Consider the following 23448-nt stretch of genomic DNA (forward strand, 5'->3'; position numbering starts at 1 on the left):
CTTTGAACACACAACTACTTAAAATTAACGGGACTTAGCATGAACCTTTTTTATTTTTGTGTTGCTGACATATCAACAACCTTGTAGTCGCCGTGGTTGCTACGTGCCATTTATCCTTATTATAAAACAAAGTCTGTTCGCGATAAACTCTAAAACTACTGCACGGATTTTCATGCGGTTTTCACCAATAGATAGTGTGATTCCTGAGGAAGGTTTAGGTGTATACATTATTATGTTAATCCGAGCGAAGCCGGGACGGGCCGCTAGTATAATATATGTATTAAATCGTGTACTCGATGGCCACGATACCGGCCTAGTGTGGGATCATTTGTTATTTCGAGAAATAAATAATTGTTATAGACAAACTTACTGGTGTGCAGGTCGGTGCCCTGCAGCGAAGCGACGACGGCGCCCATGCTGGGCTGGCTGGTCAGGCCGGACACGGCGTCCACAGCCACGTCCACCACATCCGCGCCTGCGCGTGCGCACGCTAGCAGCGCCGCCACGCCCGCGCCGCTGGTGTCGTGCGTGTGCACGTGCAGCGGCAGCGACGGGTGCTTGTCGCGGATCGCGGTTATCAGCAGTCTAGCGGGACCGGAGGAATCTATCTTATATTTCACGAGCGTTTTCAACGCCGCCGTGGGCTGTCATTAGTGTTTATTAAATTGTACCATACACAATAATCAATTTAATTATCCTATTTTATAACTTAGTAAAGTACTGGTACAATGTTAATTTTATAAATGATTAGTTTAAAAAAAAAGATTCTTTAAAAAAAATGTGCGACACTAATGAACGCTACACGCCGCGTTCAAACAGTCGTGAAATTCAACCATATGGTATAGGTATGGAGAAGACAACGGCAAACCACTCCATTACTAATGCCAATAAAGTTGTTATGTGTGTTTAATTCCACGTAATGACCACGACCCTCAGCCATGAAGAATACGACTGTGATGAATAGGTATAGGTACATTCAACAGCACATCAAGTTTGCAATAAATTTGGGTAGGTTAATGTGCTGTTGACTGTGTACCTAAAAATAAATGCAAAAATGATAAATTAACGAGCATTTTGTCCGCCGTCAAAAATTCACCCAAAAACTAATGACCTTTGCTAAGAATTTTTGGGAACTCCATTCTTAGCGGGGCGGGGGGAGGGGGGGGGACTAACCAGTAGTAGATATATAAATTGCCTACCTAGTCCTGCGAGAGAGTAAAAATAAAAATGTTAGCTTTGCTCACACAAAACAAATTATCCCTTTTTACTGCAACCACGGTATAATATAAAAAGATGACAATGGCGCGTACGTCTACTGTTTATCTCCCATCTGAATATTCTGTTAGTTTACGTAAGGCACTCATCTCTACATATACGATAAATAATTATACAAAACGGTAATTGGGAACGAAAAACATTTGATCCGTTTAACAAAATATAAAAACTTACTCAGCAGCTTGCGGCTTCAGCAACCCGGCCATGTCCTTGATACACAGCACATGAGTCCCGGCCTTCACCAGCTCATCAACCAAGCCCAGATAATACTTAAGGTCGTATTTCTTCTTGCTAGGGTCGGACACGTCCCCGGTGTAAGATATGGCGGCCTCGACCACGCCCCCGGCTTTGCCCGCCGCGTCCATGCCGAGGATCAGATTCGGGAGGTAGTTCAGAGAGTCGAACACGCGGAAGATGTCCATGCCTTCTTTTACCTGGGGAAAGGAAAATGTTTTATGCCGGCTCCACACTAACGGTGAAATTACGGATGCCGACGTGAATTAGTGAAGTGTGAAGCCGGCATTAAACTATAGGTATAGATATAATTGAGAAGCGGTGGTGGTGTAATAGTTAAGACGCCCGTCTGTGGATCGAAAGGTATCAGGTTCGAATACTACTCGTGCCACATGAGTTTGTATACCAATTTGACTCATGTATAGTAGTTTCCATCGAGCGTCACTTGCTTCCGGTGAAGGAAAACATCGTGAGGAAACCTGTACACTGGTTGATTCTTATTAACTTGTGTGTGAAATGGAGAAGGCAATGGCAAACCACTCCATTACTAATGCCAAGAAAGTTGTTGTGTGTAATCCATTCCGCGTAATGACCACGACCCTCAGCCATGAGGAATACGACTATGAAGAAGGATTTGAAGAGTTTGAGTAGTAGTTTTGTGGAAAGCAAATCAAATCAAAAATATTTATTTGTAAATACAGGTATACAGAAGAACTCTTATTCAGATTAATTGGGAAATCTGCAAGGTTGACAGCTGAGAAACTTGTGGGCTTGAGAAATTTATAGAATTTAGCTGAGTAACCTACAGTGCTCTTTTGAATTGATATTGGACTATGAAAATATAACTCACAGCCATCTCGCAGAACTTGTACACGACATTGTCAGGGTAGTTGGTGTAGCCGACCGCGTTGGCTCCCCTCAACAACATCTGGAAGGGGATGTTGGGGATCAAGCGACGCATTTCGCGGAGCCGCTCCCACGGACACTCGTGGAGGAACCTGGGGAATTAAGATTATGAATAAGGTGATAAAATGATCAAATATCAGTGCGATACGGGATGAGTGTATGTTAGTTATATTAAATGAGGATTTCTAAATACTGTAATTAATGGAACTAGATGGAACTCAAGATTTTCTAATATATCAAATCCTGGAATCGATTTTTTTTTTAAATTACGACTTCGTTTTCGATTAGAACGTTGTATCAGTTTCTCATGTTACCTCTCAAAATACACTGTAAACAAAGGTTGACTCACCTAAGAGCAACGTCGAAAGTGGCGCCACCCCAGTTTTCAAGCGAATAAAGATTGCTGAAATTGTGCGCCACGTAGGGCGCCACGGCCAACAGGTCGTGGGTGCGCACCCTGGTGGCCAGCAGCGACTGGTGCGCGTCCCGGAACGTGGTGTCCATCAGCTGCAGGCCGCGGCGCTCGCGCACCGCCTTGGCGAAGGCTTCGGGCCCGTCTTCTTGCAGGATCTGTTTGTAGCCGCGGGGGGGCGCGATCACTGCAATTTATTGTCGTATTTATTTTTTCACGAATTCTATAGCGTTACTTGGTATTTACCAATAAGAGCTTACGAAGAAAAGTGAAAAACACACAATGATAAGTTATTAACAACTAGGAAACTTCATTTAAACATGTGACATCTTAAAATAAAAGGATATATAGCAGCAAGTGTTTAACTTTATTAGACACTAACATAGCTTTTAAGTTATTGATTATTATTATATTAAATATAGTTTAAAATCTTTTGGTGGTAAAACGGTAAGATTTATTTCTGTCTTTCATTTCTATTATAATTATAATATATAATTTTATTGATAATTATATAACTAGTTATTCGTATAGAGATATGAACAGGTGACATTACGTAAGACTCATTAAAGTGGAGGTCTATTTAAGGAATGACAATTTATAAGATAAAATAGAAAACACAAATCAACAATATTTTTTGCATGTGAAAAATGCGCACTGGCCACGTGATGTCGCCTAATTATTTTCAGAAAGACAAATTTGAAACACAAATGTCGCCTTTGCTAGAAAAAAGAAACTATTTCTTTCTATATGTACAATATTTTCACAATTAGTAGTTAACAGTAAAAAACGTAGCAATGACCGTTAAATGTGAAACGTGAACTGTATACCTGTGTTTTCGCCAGTCAACTCCTGCTTTTTTATGGCTTCACGGGAAAGGTCTGAAAAACAGGTTTAGTAAAAAAATGGCATAGTGCAACACTGTCGGCGTGCATAGATTAAAAACAAAACGTACCCAAAAACAGAAACCAAATATTAAATGTATACATCCGATTAGTGCAGGGACAATTATGATCAAATTAGTGTGACAGTTACCGATTTAAAATGTGCGAATGGTAGAAAAAAAAACATATGTAATTTTACACCAATAACGATGGATGAAATTTTAATTAAGAATGGCAAAAAAATAATGATTACACCCCAAATTATTAAATAAAATAATAAAAGGAATATCAGTTAATTTATATTGAGCACTTATTTAATTTCCTTTACAATTTATATTGAGAAAACTAAAGACTATTGTATATATAATATTTAACTTTTGATTAAAGTTTTATATGTGGCCAGAGTTATTTGTAAAAAATAATATTTTAATTTAGTCAAAGATAGATAAATTGTATTTATTTTCAATTTTTTATTTGTATAATGATGTATGTATAATAATGTATTTTATTTAGTTTATTGGTACCACTGAACTGGAGATGGCCCTTACCGAGAAAACATGAACACTTTTAATGAAATAAAAAAATAATTATTTAAATAAGCGCTCGTTAATCAAATAAAATAATTTAAATACAAATTTTATATAAGCATCGAAATATATATATACCGGGTAAAATGCAAACATACAACATCCAATAAATGTTTTGCACATACCATTCCCAGAGGGGTCTGTAAAAGACAAGTAAGTTACATGTGGGAAATTTCATCCTCCATTTATCATAAATAAATAATTTGGAAAAATATTAAGGTAACCATAATGCACTATTTTACATATGAAGGATCGGGATGGGGTCATCAATTATAAAATTTTACAATTCAACAATTCAGAATCAGTAAACGATAAAAATATTCTTCTTGAATATATATATACATATGCATCTAGTGTCGCCTACTATATATATATATATATCTATATATATATCGGTCTCAGTTGCCTACACTAGGTGTAGCCTGCTCATAGTCAGTTGAACGTAGGTTTAGCCTTTATAATTTCGGCTAGACCTTATCTTTGCAGCCGCTTATCTTTGACTAGACTTAGGTTTAGCCTTTATCATAACGGCAATATATTATGAGAGCGCTTTTCCGGTTTCTACCTCGGACGTTGAGTGTCGAGTCTAGAGTTTCCTACATTTTCGCTGTACATGTTATATAGTAAACCTCACCCAAAGGCACAGGGGGTATGTAGGGGGTGACGTCGCTGGGGGGGATGGAGGTGGCGAGGGGGGTGGCGGGCCCGTTGACCAGCACCTGCCCCAGGTAGTTGAGGATCCGCTGCGCGCGGTTCTGCGACTGCTTGAACATGAACAGCTGCGGGTGCTCGTCGATGAAGTACGTGTCTACCGCGCCTGGAGTAACAAATATTTTGTCGTTGAAATTAAAAAAAAAAAACAAAAGACGAATATCTGCTGGCTAAATTAAAAAAAATTGTTTATCTGAATCTGGGAGGTAGGTTTCTCGATGTTTCTCATCTTATCTAATGGGATGTTTTTTTGTACGATTTAATTTTTGGAATAAATCGTTGTAAAAAATTGTGTAAAATGATACATTGTATTATGTGAATAAAACACTCACAAATAGTGAGTGTTGTGAGTGTTTTATTCACAAATAGTGAGTGTTTTATTCACATCATCAGGGTTCTGGGCACTAGAGGCCAAATTGCTAAAATTTTGGACTGCAATCCCTCGTGTCCATATTAGGAGATGCCATTAAGAGAGTTGATAAGGCTAAAAATTTAGGTATTACACTTGATAGTGAACTCCGGTTTGAGGAACATGTACTTGGCATAGTTCGTAACTGCTTCTTTAGGCTGAAATTGTTATATAAAATCCGGAATCTGCTGTCCGAAACGGTACGTGTTAGGTTATGCGAGGCCTTTATACTGTCGCGGCTTAATTACGGTGACCTGGTTTACGGGCCCCGTCTCTTGGAAACGAGTACAGAACGCCTGTTGTAGGTTTTGTTTTAATGTGCCTCCCAGAAGTCATATCACTCCTTTTCTAAATAGTGCATCCGTGCTTAACATGGAATCGCGTAGACAGCTGCATCTGGCCACCCTAATGTTCGGCGTTGTCAAACTCCTGATTATTTATATAAAAAACTGCAATTCAACCGTATTCCCAATGCCAGATCTTGTCGTCCTCCTTTGCTGGTATATCGACCCAGAACGGTTGCGTTTAGGGGCAGCTACCGATACCAGGCGACGAAGTGTTGGAACAATATACCACCTCCAATTAGACTTCTTCTATTTGTAACTTTAAAAATAAATTTCGAGCCCACCTTCTAAATTCACATAAAAGTAACTGTACACTTCGCCGCCGGTAGCGGGTGTTGCCACTAGAGTAAACTTTATTTTTTAATTGTTTATTTTATTTTTAGTAAAGTGTATGTATTTGTAATGTATTATTTATGTGCTTCAGCATCCTTTACTAATTTACCATGTTGTATTTTATTTTTCTTTATTTATTATGTTGGGTACGTGTATGTAGCTACAGTCAATGTTTATTGTATAAATAATATATCAATCGTAGTTATATATCTCCTTCCTCACTGTTAATATATACACACTAGTACAGTTATATATTATACACACACTAATACAGTACACTTGCTTTTCAATTGTGCTTTGTGAATACTGTGTTTTATTTTGTGTTTTTAGTCTGGTTGTGTATTGTGATGTTGTTTTACAATTAAATGTTTTATCTATCTATCTAGTATAAAACAAAATCGCTCGCCGCATGTGTCTGTTTCTAAGATTGCTTCTTTTAAGTCACGCTACGAAATTTGATGCAATTTTTTCTATTATACAGTATTTTGATACATACGTACAAGTGACGTATTAGACCGTGCGAAGACAGGCCGGCCCCCTATTAATTTATAAATAAACAAAATGCGATTTAAGTGCCTGTGTACTTTGAATTTACCCAGCACTGAGATTGGTGAAAATGAGAAACTTACCATTGAGAAACTTTTGGTTTTCAAGCACGTTCAACAAGAATGGAATATTGGTCTTGACGCCTCTAATTCTGAACTCTCTCAGAGCTCTGTTCATCTTGGCTGCGGAGGCTGGGAGATCTTGAGCGTGGGAGATTACCTTGATAAAGAATTTTCATCAAAATGATTTCTAACAAAAATTTCAGAGCTGAATATGAAAAAAGCTTTATGAATTTAATGTCACACTATATAGAAAGTGTGTGATTCTCATGGTAAATTAATTTTTAGATGACATGAAACAACAAAATCGTCTAAGTACTTATAATATTAAATTTTAATTGATTTTTTTCTGTATAGTTTATTCGTTCCCACCTTGACAAGTAACGAGTCGTAATATGGAGAGATGACAGCACCCGCATATGTAGAGGCCGAGTCCAAACGGATACCCATACCCTCGCCAGACCTGACGGAACAAAACACTAATTATTAAATGTTTGTATAGACTTTTCTTTTTTAATGTAGCTACGTTTCTCACCAATATTTATTATTTAAATGAACTTGACATTCTGCAAATTAAATACAATATAATCTGTTAGAAACGAAGTTTTATGATTGTTTGGGTGCCGGACATTAAAAGGCAAACGTTTATCCATTATGCGATGTTATTTTTACTCAGAAACAAAAAGAGTTGACATTTATATCAAATACTCGGGTTCATGGTCTTTTTAAGCTGTGAAATAATGAAATTTGTAAGTTCACACGATCAAAAATTACAATACGTACTCGTATAATTTTGAGATTCCACAGGGGAATCGAAATTTATAGAGTACTTCTAGTTGATCTAGAATCATGAAATTACAGCACATATTAGGGCATAAATATTCAAATCACAATTACACATATAACGAAGCGCATTTTACAGAAGCAACTGACCTGAAGACTTCGATCCTGCCCGTGCTCGGCTGGAAGTTGTTGGCCGGGTCCTCGGTGGTGACGCGGCACTGGATGGCGTAGCCCTGCGCCTGGATCTTGTCCTGCGTCAGCCCCAGCTCCGGCAGCGTCATGCCTTCAGCCACACGGATTTGAGACTGGACGAGGTCTATGCCCGTCACTTCTTCTGTTATCGTGTGTTCTACTTGTAGTCTGAAATAAATCATATTTACATAATATAAATCATATTTACTGGCGGGGCACGTGATCGGAGTGCCTCCAGAGCTGTGGGCCAAGCAAGTGATAGAATTGATTCCTTCGAATGACAAATTTTTTCTTTGTCATTCGAAGGAATCAATTTCAAAAAATTTTTTCTACTTAACTCACGTTAAGTAGAAAAAAACGTAATTATAAAAAAATCCCAAGAACAAACAATATTTAAAGTAAAAGTTTTCTATTCTCGCCTTTTTTCATTAAAAAGAACCAAGTAAAGATTTTTTTTTTCACGTACGAAATTGAGCTTTGCCGTTTGATAGATACTATATTCATACGAAGAAGACAAGGCTGAATAGCGACCTCTTTGGTCATTGGGCTGAATGCATGATGTCCACTGCCAGTATGATGGTTATGGGAACTTTGTGAAAGAGTGAAGTGTTTTTTTTTAAATTACGTACTACCCTAGGGCTTTTCTAGCGACATTATTACCCTAGAGCGCTAATTGGTCACTTACAAGCCCCATTTGGGGGTAATAAGAACCTACTTAACGAACATGAGACATGTAAAGTGTATCTAAATGGATTTGTTATATTATTGTATGCCACACATGCTTTTTTAAGTTATTTTTGAAAATGGTCAAGTGCACTCAGTGGTCAAGAGCGCTGTCCGCGCCGGACAGACACGGGCGCGGGTTCAGTGCCCGCTCGAGTCCAGAATTTTTTCATCTCATTATTATTAAAAAAAAAGTGTGTCAAGTACGAACCTAGCGTTGACCTCAATGAAGTAGAAGTTGTTTTTGTCATCCAGCAGGAACTCCACGGTGCCAGCGTTCTCGTAGCCCACGTATCTGGCGAGGTGCACCGCGCAATCTACCATTTTTTGTCGTGTCTGCGAATTATAATAAGATCATTTATATATATATATATATATGTATTGTATGTGTATTTATGCATGTATGTGCAATGGAAAGAAGCATCTTAAAATTACGTAAAATCCAATTAGTAAGAAGTCAAGAAATTAGGGAAAAAACGAAAATTAAAGACGCGCATCACCAAGCCTTAAAATTGAAGTGGAACTGGGCCGGACACGTGGCCAGACACCCTAAACGCTGGACTCTTGCGACATCAATCGAAGGGCCCACTCGGAAAAAGAAAAGTCGGTAAACCAAATTCAAATTCAAATCATTTATTCAGAAATTAGACCTTCACAGACACTTTTTCTCGTCAATTTTTATATTTATAGTTATTTCTCACAAGCTACAAACTACTGGCATTTCGGAACGACCACTGCTGAGAAGAAATGCCGAAAGAAACTCATTTGAACAGTGTTGGTCCCTATCATGCCAGATTGGCTTACCGTTATTGTTTCTTACAATGTTTTTTTTTTCTAATAATATATAAAAGTACATAATGTACATAGTCAAAAGGTATATCAAAACAGGTTATGATTGTGATCCGAGTGCTTTCCATATATATATATATATATATATATATATATATATATATATATATATATATAAAGGAAAGATGGGTAGATGATATAACAAAGTTAGCAGGAAATAACTGGATAAGAGGGGTTTCTATAAATCTTGGTTTACGAATAAAAATAAAGTACAGTGAACAAAAATGTAAATGTTTATGGAAAATAAAGAGGCTTTTATTTATTATGTGTATTTATAGGTACATACTAGTTGTCCAGGATTTAAATAATAATAAAATAACTGCACTGGCCACCAAAATTGTATTAGAGAAATAAGTTGACAACGTTATTCTAATTTCAAATATTTTTCGCTGTCAAGAAAATTGCCGCCGATAGTTGAGTTGTACTTTTGGTTTCCAATATATTTTTACATTTTAATTGCCACTACACAAGAGTTTAATTTATTACGACCATAGATAACACTAGTACTAATATTATACTGAGATTTTGTTTCTAACGAATAAACGCACTAACTACTCGGTCGATTTTGATGATTTTAATTTAAATGGCACAGAGATAGACGAAACCTTCAGAAGTAATCTATTATATTTGAGTATAACTTTATGTCAATATTCAATTAGTATTAAATATATAGAATCGATGATATCCTTACATAAAAGAAGTCCCCCTATCGAAAGGTCTCAGGTTCGTATCCTACTCCTGTCATGAGTTTGTATACCAAACTGACTCATATACAGTACTTTTCATAGTTCACCACTTGCTTCCGGTGAAGGAAAACATCGTGGGGAAACCTGCACAGTATAATAGTTCACTACTATCTACCTGCCACTAGATGGCGGTAAGTAGTCGTAAAGTCGATGTCAGATGCCTTTACGCGACTTGAATAAAATCTGTCGATGACGATCGAAACAGTCTAAGCACAGTATAGTAGTATGTATTGATTATCAACTCGCCTCGGGGTCGAGGCGCGGCGCAGGCGCAATCTCCACGACCTTCTGATGTCTGCGCTGCACGGAGCAGTCCCTCTCGTATAAATGCACCACATTACCAGCCTTGTCTCCTGCGTTACAATAAATTGATCTTCATGTCGTTTTGTTATTTTTATGCCGGTTCTGAGTTTTCGCCGTACAGTCAACACCACATCAACCTACCCAAATTCATTGCAAAATCGGCTCTATTACCGCGCCATAGAGGTTCATGCAGGGTAACTTGAGGTGCTGTTGACTGTACATTAAAAAAAATTGCTCATTTCAGACAAACATTCCATAATATCATTCAATTAAAATAAAACTTATTTTAAATTGACAATTTTGTTTACGTGGAGTACAGAATGCCTCTAATATACTTCTGCATTCATCATCTCAATGAGCTTCAGAACTACATTGCTGTTGTGGCGACCCTTAACTTTGACGTCCACGGTGGCGCAGGGTAAAGTGCATGCCTCTGAACCGAGAGGTCCCGAGTTCGATCCCCGGTCGGATCATGATGGAAAATGATCTTTTTCTTATTGGCCCGGATCTTGGATGTTTATCTATATATGCATTTGTTATAAAATATAGTATCGTTGAGTTATTATCCCATAACACAAGTCTCGAACTTACTTCGGGGCTAGCTCAATCTGTGTGATTTGCCGCTAATATATTTATTTATCTCCAGTTCCACACTGTCGTCGAACAGTTTACCAAACTTTGGCGGATACGGTTTACATTGTTGGTTTTTCATTGCGGTCAATTAAATCACTCATACTAACTACTGCAATGTTCACGCATTCGCGTCGGCATGTGTCTGAGTACGGCGATAGTGTGGAACTGGCGTTATGGGACAACCTTATTAACCAAACACAATTGCTGTAATAAAATATAAATTATAATTATCATTAATATTGTGTCTACTCAGCGCAATAACTTTTGTGTTCCAACATAACGTCACAGATTATCTACTTTACAATACAAGATATCACTTCACATAATAATGATACAATATTCTATACTTTAGATAGATTCATCTATAATTAATAAATATACTATTCTCTCTGGTATCATTTACCAATATCAACCAAGTGTTTGCCTCACATACGTACACCCACATTGGGGCAAACACTGGTTTTCAGACGCGATTCATCAATCATCGATCTCCCTCACACTCTTAACGCTAACTTACCTAAAAGCTGGACTTCAATATGCCTAGGTCTTTCGATGAACCTCTCAATGAACATGGAGCCGTTACCGAAGGCGCCTAGGGCTTCGGACGAGGCGCGCTCGAATGAGGAAGCAACATCGTCCATCTCTTTCACGACCCGCATGCCTCGACCGCCACCGCCGTAGGCTGCCTGTTAATACAAAACAAACATGTTAACTTTACGGCTAACGCGAGTGAAGCTGCGGGTAACGGCTAGTCCTGACTAATATTATTATAAATGCGAAAGTAAGTTTGTTTGTTTGTTACCTCTTCATGCTCTATCTACTTAATCAATCTTCTTGAAATTTTGCATACATGTAGTTTGAAGTATGATGAAATACATAGGGAAAAATAATTGGTCCCGTGGAAAATTTACGCGGGCGAAGCCGCAGGCAACAGATAGTTTGGTAAACATTTTGAATTTGATACATCTGAGCGTTCCTGAGCATAAGAGCCACCTTGTATAACACACAACAAAGTATATATAGATTCCGTATTTACCTTTGAAGTACCGCACCAAGTAATTTTACATAAGTACCTTAAAAATGACGGGTAGGCCATGTTGCTTGCAGAATTCCAAGGCCTCCTCTTTCGTGTTCACCGGACCGTCCGTGCCGGGCACGATAGGTACCTCTGTGAATAAAAAAAGTATTGTACAATCTAAAAAAAACCATACAAAAAGTTCTTGTAGATTTCTAATAGAATAAGTTATCACCATTGTTTTTATTTCAGTTCAACTCCTGGGGACAATCTGAGTGAGAACTAATATTATAAATGCGAAAGTTTGTGAGGATGTGTGTATGTTTGTTACGCTTTCACGCAAAATCTACTGGACTGATTGTTATCAAATATGATACACGGTTAGAATATAAACTGGAATAATACATAGGGTACCTTTTATCCCGAAATTCTCAAGGGAGCGAAGCTCCGGAACGGAGCTAGTGTAATATATTTAAAATTTTAACGCGGCTGTAAAAGTCTAATTTCTGTATAAAAGCTTTGATTTTGAATGCTTCAGCAAATTCTTCAAGACGCTTGTGAACAAAAAGGTCCCAGGTTCAAATCCTACCAAAATATATTATACTTACTTGCGTCAATAGCCGCTTTCCTGGCAGCCACTTTGTCTCCCATCTGCTGAACGACCTTCGGGGATGGCCCGATGAAGCGGAGACCTGAGTCGATGATGGCTTGCGCGAAGTCAGACCTGGGAACAAATAAAAAGTAACATAACTACACATATATAAAGATGGCAAAGTTAGTTAAACCTCAGCTACATTTAATCATAAAAATGTAAATAAATATCCCCGACACCCAATAAGGATGCACGTTAAATGATAATTAACAATATTTGTAAGTGTTTAAAGACAGAGCATAGTGATACTACCTACTAATTTATTTCAACTGTATTTTTAATGTACCTACCTATGTCTCACAAATAAATATTCTTATTCTTCAAGGAGATAATAATATTTATTTGTCCTTTAACTTAAAAGAATTCCAAAGTAAGTTGTTCTTTCAAAACAAATATTTTTAAATATAAGCAGATTTAATTTAATTCGTCCGAGTCAACACGCTAAGAAGAAGAAGCAGACGAATTGGATTTCAAGTATTTTCAACTGCAGAGCGATCCCCTGATTCGACTATTTTAAGGAGTTTTTTGAATTTCTATTTTTATTTTAGGCAGTCGTATAAGAAATTACAATAATACATATAAAGCAGATCTTTCCTCCCCTATATAATTTGGAAAACGGTCCCCGTGTCACAATCATGCGTGGAGCACGAGGTCGCCATGTCGCCATGATAACGGTCACCTTGCCTGACCGCGGCGGTGGTAGAAGCATAGATAATATCTAGATCTGTTGCTATGATGTATGCTACTGACTGCACGCATAGACACGCATTCCTAGCACATCTGATTATTGCGTAGGCGTGCTGAAATAAGTTTCGCAATTACTTTTAAGCAGTGGCAGTGACGAAATACCAGTTCTCAGTAGCTTTTTGATAAATAGGTACCTGTATGTCAAAAAAATTGACCAGAAAAATTGCCTGATGGTCTTAATTCTGTAATGCTTCGATATATGTTGGCCAGAATGTTCCCTTTGTTCACAGTAGTTCCTCTACTAGTTCCTAGTGCAACGGTCACGGCACTTTATACTACCCAAAAAGTAGGGATACCATAATCATTCGTGTAACATTGGAATTTAATAAATATCTTGAATACTATTGTAGTATTAAACAATATTGATTTAAATTTAATTTTACAATTATATAAAATTAATAAAATAAACATTATATTTTTTCAGTTTTGTATTAACCATAACACAAGGTCGTCGTGATAAGTATCTGGTCAAGGTCAAGGGTTGTCATAATCTTATGGAAAATATACCATATTTATCTTTAGCTTAAAAATATTTAACCTAAACAATAAATTTATGTGTGTTTTATTAACATTTTATCTGGAGTTATGTAAGTATTTTATTACTCAAATCAGAGAACTGAATTATTACACAATTTTAAAGATTCGACAAACAAGACTTTGGATCAAGTAACAAATACATTCTTAATCATCCATATACAAGTACATAATTACTCGAAGCCCCACACGAAGTGGCAGACTTGGCGTTCAATACTTGATAAGGAAAATGTTTGTAGACCAATATTTTACTAGGCCAATACGTAGGTGTGCCAAAAGGGGGCTATATCCGCGACCTTCATTTGAGGATTTACGATTTCCTACTTATTGTGTTAGGTAAACTGGAATTTCCCCAATTTAATCATAATAAATTATTCTATATTTATTTGCAAACGGCTTGGGAAATAATATTTTATGAAATGTAAAAGGGGAGAATTTAAGTTGCTATAAACATAGCTTATACAAAAATCGCCACAGGAGTAAAAGGAGCGCTTGTCCTCAATGAAAATATTCAGAAAAAATATGTAGGATTGTTTAAATTTGATACTGTTTAAACATAGGATACTGTTTAAACATAGGATACGAGAAATGCCTACAAGTTATAGGCTGTATATAGTTTAATATGTGCATAAGAAAACTCAAATAAACTACGTCAAACGACTTTCATAATAGCCGTGATTTATCAAAGGCTTCTGACGTATTCTCACATAATGTAGCCTGATTACTTACATCATAGTTAATGTACATAATGCGAGTATACGTTTGTGAACAGTTTAAATGTGTAAAAAATCAAGGCAAGAGGTAATGTTATACGTTGACAAAATAAAATTCAATATCTAAATTAGGGTGTTGCACAGGGATCGACACTGAGTCCTACACACTTCATTTTACATATATTTTCAGATATCTAAGGTCTAAAATTATCACTAGTTAATCCATAGAGCTAGGAAACTTCATTTAATTATATAGGTAGATTTTATGGCTGTAAAAAATAAGATGATGACACTTACCTCTCAGACAATAATCCATAGCCAGGATGCACAGCGTCCACATCATTTTCCTTTGCTACTCTGATAATTTCTGGAATACTGAGGTAGGCTTCCACTGGCGGGAGGCCTCTGCCGACCAAGTACGACTCGTCGGCTTTTTGTCTGTTGGAAGAAATATGAAGTTCTTAAAGACACGGTTCCAAGTAGTGGCTAATAGAAATATATGAGTTTCAAAGTACTCGTTTTACTAGTACATATGCCTGTTCTCAGATTGGTTGGTAATGAGATTCAAATGTGTACCAAAAAATTATATCTAACATGTTATCTGTTTTCCTGTTAATGTCCTTTTATAGAATAAATAGATCAATGTCGTACATCTTAGGAACATCCATTAATTACATGAGGAGCTGCTTTTTTGTCATTTTCTGATAACCCTGACCTCCTCACCATCCGCCTGATGACATTAGGTGAGAATCGACTCAACCCCCTCCACTGTTTCAACACCTCATGTAATTTATGGACGCACTCTTATGCTTGTCTAAGCTAACTTATAAGGTAGTTGTAAAACCTGTGCATCTGCAAGCGATCCTGCTCGCTGTAAATGGCCACGGATCTGATGCCCAGCTCTGCGCATGCTCGGAACACTCTGATAGCGATCTCTCCTCTGTTGGCGACGAGCACGCTCCGTATCGGCTTGTATTCTACTACTTTTGAGTCCTGGAAATTAGAGCAGTATGTAATTTTTTTTGTTGTAACCCAACGCCTGGTTAAGATAGATATTTTTAGTAATAAATAACGGCCCGCCCCGGTTTCGCACGGGTGAAACATTACATACATGTTATATATATATAAACCTTCCTCTTAAATCACTGTACCTATATTTAAAAAGCCGCATCAAAATCCGTGGCATAGTTTTAAAGATCTAAGCATATATAGGGACAGACAGAGGGAAGCAACTTTGTTTTATACCATGAAGTGATTTAAAATGATTTCCAACTGCATGCATAAATTATTTGTCGTATAGCTCTCACTGGCTCACTGCAAGCCTTGCGCATCTGTTACTGCAATAAATGACTTGATATGAAATAAAAATTATAGAAGTGATTTATAAAGGCCGTAAAAAGAGTTGCTAAACTTATAAAATGGAAAAGTGGGCCGATTGTTTATAGATAGAAGGGATACCAAACAAAGGGAAAGCAGTAAGTTCTTCGTCCAATCTTGAGCTGTTATTGGTCTTGTAATGATGATAATGATTTCAGATATCATAAAAAATATAATTTGTCGATGATAAATTTTGCTCTGTGCGTGAAGATAATTGATGAGACTGGATGAATCGGTTTGTTGTTAGCATATCTCCTGCGTAACAAATTGCCTTGCAGCTCAAAACGATACGGTCTACAGTTACTATGTATCTATATATATCGCACGTTTTTATTAGAAGGTTAATAAGGCCAGTTAACAAAGAGCATTCTTGGGTGACAAGGACTTCCATATGTTTATATTCTACTAAGACATGCCTAGATAGATTAGGTACGAATATGTATCGTAAGTGACGTTAGTTAACATAGTTTTAATTTTATATATATTCAAAATCACTGCACTGGATACAAGTTCCGTGGTATCCTTAGATGCCTAGATGGGTGGAGAAAGTGTATATTTATTTATTTATTTTACAGACAATCACAACATCCTTACAGTCACATTACATGCAATTGACTAATCGACTGGGTGAATAACAAAATGTATGAAGGTACTTCAATAATAAAACATGTTAACTAAATGTCGCTTCAATTAATCAGTTTTATTAATTACGAGATTTACTTATTTCTTCGGTCCCATTAAAGTATATTATAAATGCTTTTTGACTCCGAAATCGGAGGTTTGTATAGAGTTATGAATTTTTTTCCAAAACGTATACCAAAACCAGGAAAATTTATAAAAAAAAATACAATTATTTTCAATGTTTTGACGATTTATGTCCAATTATCCTCATACACGAACGGACAACAAATACTGCTATCAGCCCATCTTCGGACATTGGACACGATAATGATTACGCCCACACACCTCTACATTTATCGAATCGAAAGCCAATATTGTGGATTTGTGATAAGGTTGGATTTAAAAAAATATTCGCAAAACAAACAAAACGTCGTCAAATTACACGAGATAAATCTTTAACGTCGGTAGCTAAAATGCCAAGTGCATTTTAGCTCTACGTGCGTTTTTATTCCTTCATTAGTAAAATTTTATCATGTCGAAATTGATCCTCGTTTCAAATTCAAAATTCTTTATTCAATTTAGGATGATAGATATAACTTATTGACGTAAAAAAATACTTAAACTAAGTCTACTGCCGGCTTCCAAAGCGCAGGTGCAGAAGAAGCGGCGCAACAAACTTCACCGCAGCCTTTTCTCCAAGGACGTCAATTATCAAATATAGGTCTTATACATATATTAAAAAATTTAATCTCGTATAAATAGTACATAATATTCTTGTTCTTTGGCAAGTCGTACTTCAACAATAATCTAAACAAATAACATTTAAATTTTTTGTATGCATAAATAAAAATTAAATTTATCTTTCACTAGCGGCCCGTCCCGGCTTCGCTCGGGTATGCACTATGTATTGGCGTACAAAAACTGTCCCGTAGTTTTTGAGTTTATCGCGTTCATACAGACATGTATATGACAGGGGGACTTATTTTTATAATTTGTAAGAAATTATCTATAGTCTTAATTATCATTTACTCTTACATAATTAACTATTATATGGTAAGGAACCACCTTGCTATACCTCTACTGTTATAGTAAACTAGTATTATAAACGAGCTTTATTTATTTTACGAATTCAATAACGTCACAATGGGTAATTAGAAAATTAATAAGAAACTTATTAAGAACTTACAAGAAAGGTCAATTACAGAATTCGTTAGAAATGCTTGGTATATGTACTATTATTATAATTACAGTATTAAAGTGAAATTATACCAGACAGAAAAAAAATATACCAAAATTATACAGAGCAAAGCAAACGGAGATTTTGAAATTATGTACTTAAATATTTACAGAGCTACAGACAATACGACACTATTTGCTATCAGACGAACACTATCCAATGAACAGTCAACTCTTATCAAAACATTAAATACACCTTTGTTATAGACTAACGTGATAATTAGAACTGTTAGAAAGAGACAGACTATTGTAAATAGAATAATGAAAGAGATAGAACAAGTTTTAGTGCTTTGTGTAAGTTCAACGACCAGATTATGCTAACTGTGAGGTCAGCAACTGGTGATGGCATACATGAATTCTAATGGATATTATGCAACAGGTCAATAAGTGGACAAAGTTTTGTTGACATTACAAAATTCAGAAGATCATCAAGATACACATGATGGCGCGGTCAAGGAACATTTATTCATATGAATACTCTTATTAAATATACTCTAATGAAAAATTATCTTCACTTCGCTTTTAAATTTTATTGTTCCATCGTTTAGCCAATGTCAAGATTTAGAAAGTTGATAGCGCAAACATTTTATTTCAAATGTCAGCCATAATGATAGGACCTCGCACGTCAACAGCGCCAACTAGTAAGTAAAGCAAAACAGTAGATTTCCTGCCAAAGATTCAAACAAATTAATTAATTAACTCGTTAATACTCAATATTAACGAGTTGTAATCCTCGATTAAATTCTGATGGGTTTTATCTGGTAGATAGCATTAATCGATGGTAATGTAACAATGCGGCACGTGGACAAAGTACTCGCCGATGCACTTACTGATATGATGCCCTATTACTTTATTTCCATCATCGTAGAAGACGATAAAACATAAATAGAGGAAAAATAAATCAATTTTAATGGAAAATTGGTGAAAAGCAAGCTGTGATTTTTAATTTGCAATGGCTAAGTGAGCATAAGTTTTGTCCAGACATTGACAAGCTTGAGAATAGACGGGCGGACATAAGTCGCGCGTCTTCATTGAAACAAAGTGGCGACGACAAAATATCAAATGTAATGTTTATTACAGTGTCCTTTATATTCTAGCTGTTACCCGCAGTTTGACCCCGGGTCCTTATCTACATATATCTATTCCAAATTTCATCAAAATCGGCCACATGATAAATATGGACATGTAGTATGAATATTTATATATTTGTTATTTTCGTATTTCCGCGTCGCGCCGCGTCGCATCGCGTATTGTCTCAACAACAATATAGTTATAGGGTATTGTGTAACCTTAATTAAGTACGCTATTGCATTGGAGTATATCTGTAATGTAAATATTATGTATTGAATAAAAATAAATAAACATCCGGTAGGCCTAGTAAAGATGAAACAACTTGTTGGAAAATAATCACTCACTGTGGCGGCGGTGCGACTTTTCGCGCAACACCATGCTTGGATCTGGGAGGCGGATGTGCGCAGCGCGAACCTCGCTTTAAGGATCTGCATTTTGTACACCTTACTGACGAACTTGAGTAAAAGTAATAAGTACGGAATTAAATATTATATACTCTTAATTCTATTTCACTTATTTCATTTCGAAATATTTAAATGAATTGACTAGAATATCGATATTTTTGTATAGTTTCGTGTCTGGTCCCGGCGCGTCACCTTATCTGGAAAGAAGAAATAGAAGAATTAAAAATAAATTTTAGAAAACATTATTTTTATATTTTATCTATAATATCTATGTATTTTTCTCTGTCATCTTAGCGTTCTCCTAGTTCCTTCCGTCGCCATTGAGCATCGGACTGCTTTCCTTCTCTTCCTCCTCGACTTCGCACGGTCCTCGGCATGTACTTAGGTGTCATGCCAACTCATATTGCCCTTTCTGCCATGACCATGAGGAAGCGGTATAGCCAAACGTTTACTCCCTACGATTTTATTAATTTAATGGTTTACGATTTTACAATGTCCAGATTATTTAAGTAAACAAATCTGGACATAATAATAATACATATAGAATAAGTAATTCAGGAGATTTACTTTGAAACATTTAAAACAAACAAACAATACAATATGTATGTAGTGTGTAGGTATATTATGTTCATTCAGCATTGTTTTTACGTGAAGCAAATTCAAATTCAGATCAAATTCAAATCATTTATTCAGAAATTAGACCTTCACAGGCACTTTTTCTCGTCAATATTTATAGTTATTTCTCACAAGCTACAAACTACTGGCATTTCGGAACGACCACTGCTGAGAAGAAATGCCGAAAGAAACTCATTTGAACAGTGTTGGTCCCTATCATGCCAGATCGGCTTACCATTATTGTTTCTTACAATGTTTTTTTTTTCTTTCTAATAATATATAAAAGTACATAATGTACATAGTCAAAAGGTATATCAACCAGTAAACAGGTTATGATTGTGATCCGAGTGTTGATTATATATTAATTAAAAAATATATTTAACTGAGCGTTAGTCACGTTCATTTCACTGACAAATTGGCGAGACGACCGAAATCACATTGTTTACACATTAAACCATTTGTAGTTAATGTGTACATAATACTTGTTTTATTAGATCTTATAATACTTAACGGTAAAGACAATCGTATTTACGTTATTAACATACGTTTTTATAATTAACTTGAGCCAGTACCCTAAAATACATTTAAAATGACAGTAGTTTTTTTTTTCATAAATTTATGAAATATGCAAACAATTAAGTATTTGATAATATTTAGGATCTTAACTTTAAAGATTTACATATGCATAATTCTCAAAATTCAGTTGTTCTATTACCTATTTGATCTCTCAATAAAAATACTTTCCAAAATTATATAATCCGATAAGGAAATAATAAAACTTTATTGAATAAGTGGCGTTAACTATATAAAGTAGCACGCTCGTGAGTCGTGATAATTGTATGTATTGCACGAAATATATTGTGATAATTGTATGTATTGTATGTATAAGGCATGTTGATAAAGCCATTTGTCAAAACTGTAAAAAGATTTGATACAAAAAACTGAAACAGTTCTTTTACCAAATATTGTTATGCATTAAACATCTCAAACGACGACAGATCAATGCTTGACCTTCATTGACACATACGAGATTTATTAGATAGAGACATGATTTGAAACGAAACAAAAAATATGGTCAATATGAAAATAAAAATTAATACAAAAAATATCATTGCAATTTAAAAATAATAGACATTATAATAAATTATTCACAACTGTCACCTATCAAGAATAAAATACACGACAAATAAAAAAAACAGCTACTTTAAGAATAGATTCAGTCAATAATAGTAGATTCGCACCATTAATTTTCTCAACGCCAATATGTCCGTTCAACAACAAATTGAACTTTGGACCGTACAATCTTGATCGTAAAATACCACTTATTTACCTTTAGCATTTAACGATATTCTTATAGGAATCTATATCTGTTTCAATCTTAGTTTTTTGGCAAATTAATCTTCGCGACTTTGTAAGTATGGCTTCGTTGGTTCTATATGAAGTCCCGTCCTTCAATTGCTGTATTTTTGCTCTAAATATTCTAATACATGATTTTTCCTTTTAAGAAAACGAAATAATACCAGCTAACAAATCTAAATTGGAAATAACAGACGCTAAAGAGTTATGTGTATGTAGGTACTGGTTGGTACTCATTTGCATCTATCGATACACAACAATGCTATGCTCATTATACCGATGTATACAACAAGTTTTCATTGGCCTATTATGGTCGCATATGTATTTGCAAATTTCAGAGTATTTGTCGATATTGATTTGCTAATTCTGCATAAATTGTCTTTCTACCTTTATCATTCAAAAAAACTATTCAATACTTTGAAAATAATGTCAATTTAATAGGAAGTCAAAGACCTTTATTTATTTTAAAATAAATTTATATAAAAATGATTTGTATCTTCCCATTGTAAATAATGAAGTGTATAAAAAAAGTGCCTATATTTCTGGAATAAATATACTTAACCATTTACCTGAAAATATCAAATGTATCCAAAATAATCACTTATTCAAACTGAAGCTTAAGGCTTGGTTATTAGACCATGTGTTTTATAATTTGGATGAATACTATGAATATAATACTCGTACCTTACGAGAATAAATTGGTATGTATTCCATAAATAATTATATCGTGTGCAAAGACAAATTACTTATAAGTTGTTCAAACAGTTTAATTTGTAAGTACTGCACGTACCCATATATAGAAATATAGTATGTGTTATAAGTGTAACATAACGCTAATATTGCATGCCTGAAAGGGTAAACTGTTGAAACTATTGTATTGTATGTGCCACACCTTGTACTACACAGTTACTGCAATAAAGATATTTGAGTTTGAGTTTGAGTTATCTTTAGACTTGTAACATTTTAACTTGAGTCTTCACCCAAAACCAGACACTCTTAATTATATATCATATTATAATTATAGCTTAAATGAACAGACCACAGTTATCTCCATCGACGCAATCTTCACACATGTGATTATTGTTATTATAATTGTATTTACATTCATCATATATTTTATGTTTTGCTAAATTTATAAACGACTATAGTAAGCCATTTAGAGCAAGCCTGTGTCTCGTCTTCACTCCAGTTTCCTAAACCTTCCACAGAAATCACACTATCTAATGGCGGAAATGATAACTAACAGTACAACAATCCGCCCGGTAGTTTTTGAGTTTATCGCGTTTATATAAACAGACAGTCAAGGGGACTTTTATAATGTGTAAAGATTAAAAATTGGATAAACTTTTCAATGAATGAACACGTAGAGACGATTAAGTCAAATTAATACAGAGAATAATGAAAGTCCAACAAATATTCATAGTTATTCATCAAGATGACGTTAATGCACGTCATATTATTTCTTTTCTATCGTCGATTGTCATCATTCTATTAATTTTATGGTTATTAACAATAATAACTACATTCACAGAATATAAGCACAACACGAAACCACAGGCTTGAATGATAGTCATGTGACTGCGGTCATTACAAGTATTAGTAATGATATAAAGGAAGGAGAAATATCGAGTTCTATTATGGTATAAAAAATACTGTATTCAATTTTATACTAACTACTGTTATAAAACGTTTATAATTAAATAATAAACTGGACCCTAATCTTGGGTCACAGAAATGAAAGCAAATTACCGTTGATGAAACCGATGAAATTCCTCTACGCTATTTCGAATTTTGGTCGGAATGCGAAGCAGTACAAATTTTATTTGCAATATTTTATCTTTGTGATTTCTCATATTTTATATTTTTATACTTTTGATACATCTGGTAAAATCTTTTTACTTGTGATGTTATCTCAACACAACCATATACGTAAAGAGTATATAGAATTTTACATAATGGTCGTATATAATCACTACGTACAGTTGCAATTGTACACAATGTCTTTGAGAACAAAACAATGCTACGTGATTGCAGCTGGTCAGATATTTCAGGCTTCCTTTGATTGTTTCAGATCAAATCATGCCAATCGGATGTGGGTTTCACTCACTAATTGTACTGTATTAGAAATAAAAACAAATTTTTAATGCTTGGATTACTAATCACAAGTCCTCTTCGATAATG

At 35.4% G+C, this 23448-nt stretch overlaps 1 protein-coding gene across 5 annotated transcripts in view; it reads right to left on the reverse strand.

Moving 5' to 3' along the window:
* The window catches only part of PCB (Pyruvate carboxylase), a 35753-nt gene that overhangs the window by 6292 nt on the left and 6013 nt on the right, over positions 1 to 23448 (reverse strand). For 2 of the 5 annotated variants that reach the window (XM_053752804.1, XM_053752803.1), the window contains exons 2-19: positions 19237 to 19493; positions 15432 to 15580; positions 14885 to 15025; positions 12550 to 12665; positions 12000 to 12094; positions 11444 to 11612; positions 10237 to 10343; positions 8607 to 8731; positions 7631 to 7840; positions 7070 to 7160; positions 6722 to 6857; positions 4930 to 5112; positions 4421 to 4435; positions 3655 to 3705; positions 2765 to 3014; positions 2360 to 2507; positions 1450 to 1709; positions 371 to 585 (exon numbers count right to left, since the gene is read on the reverse strand). In XM_053752804.1, the coding sequence (XP_053608779.1) occupies positions 371 to 585; positions 1450 to 1709; positions 2360 to 2507; positions 2765 to 3014; positions 3655 to 3705; positions 4421 to 4435; positions 4930 to 5112; positions 6722 to 6857; positions 7070 to 7160; positions 7631 to 7840; positions 8607 to 8731; positions 10237 to 10343; positions 11444 to 11612; positions 12000 to 12094; positions 12550 to 12665; positions 14885 to 15025; positions 15432 to 15580; positions 19237 to 19326 (2551 nt within the window). In that variant the 5' untranslated portion in view covers positions 19327 to 19493. The remainder of the gene's footprint in view (positions 1 to 370; positions 586 to 1449; positions 1710 to 2359; positions 2508 to 2764; positions 3015 to 3654; positions 3706 to 4420; positions 4436 to 4929; positions 5113 to 6721; positions 6858 to 7069; positions 7161 to 7630; positions 7841 to 8606; positions 8732 to 10236; positions 10344 to 11443; positions 11613 to 11999; positions 12095 to 12549; positions 12666 to 14884; positions 15026 to 15431; positions 15581 to 19236; positions 19494 to 23448) is intronic. The other 3 variants (XM_053752805.1, XM_053752806.1, XM_053752807.1) reach the window with 3 other exon arrangements.

Source organism: Plodia interpunctella, chromosome 12, assembly GCF_027563975.2.
Source record: "Plodia interpunctella isolate USDA-ARS_2022_Savannah chromosome 12, ilPloInte3.2, whole genome shotgun sequence".
In the NCBI taxonomy this organism is placed as follows: domain Eukaryota; kingdom Metazoa; phylum Arthropoda; class Insecta; order Lepidoptera; family Pyralidae; genus Plodia; species Plodia interpunctella.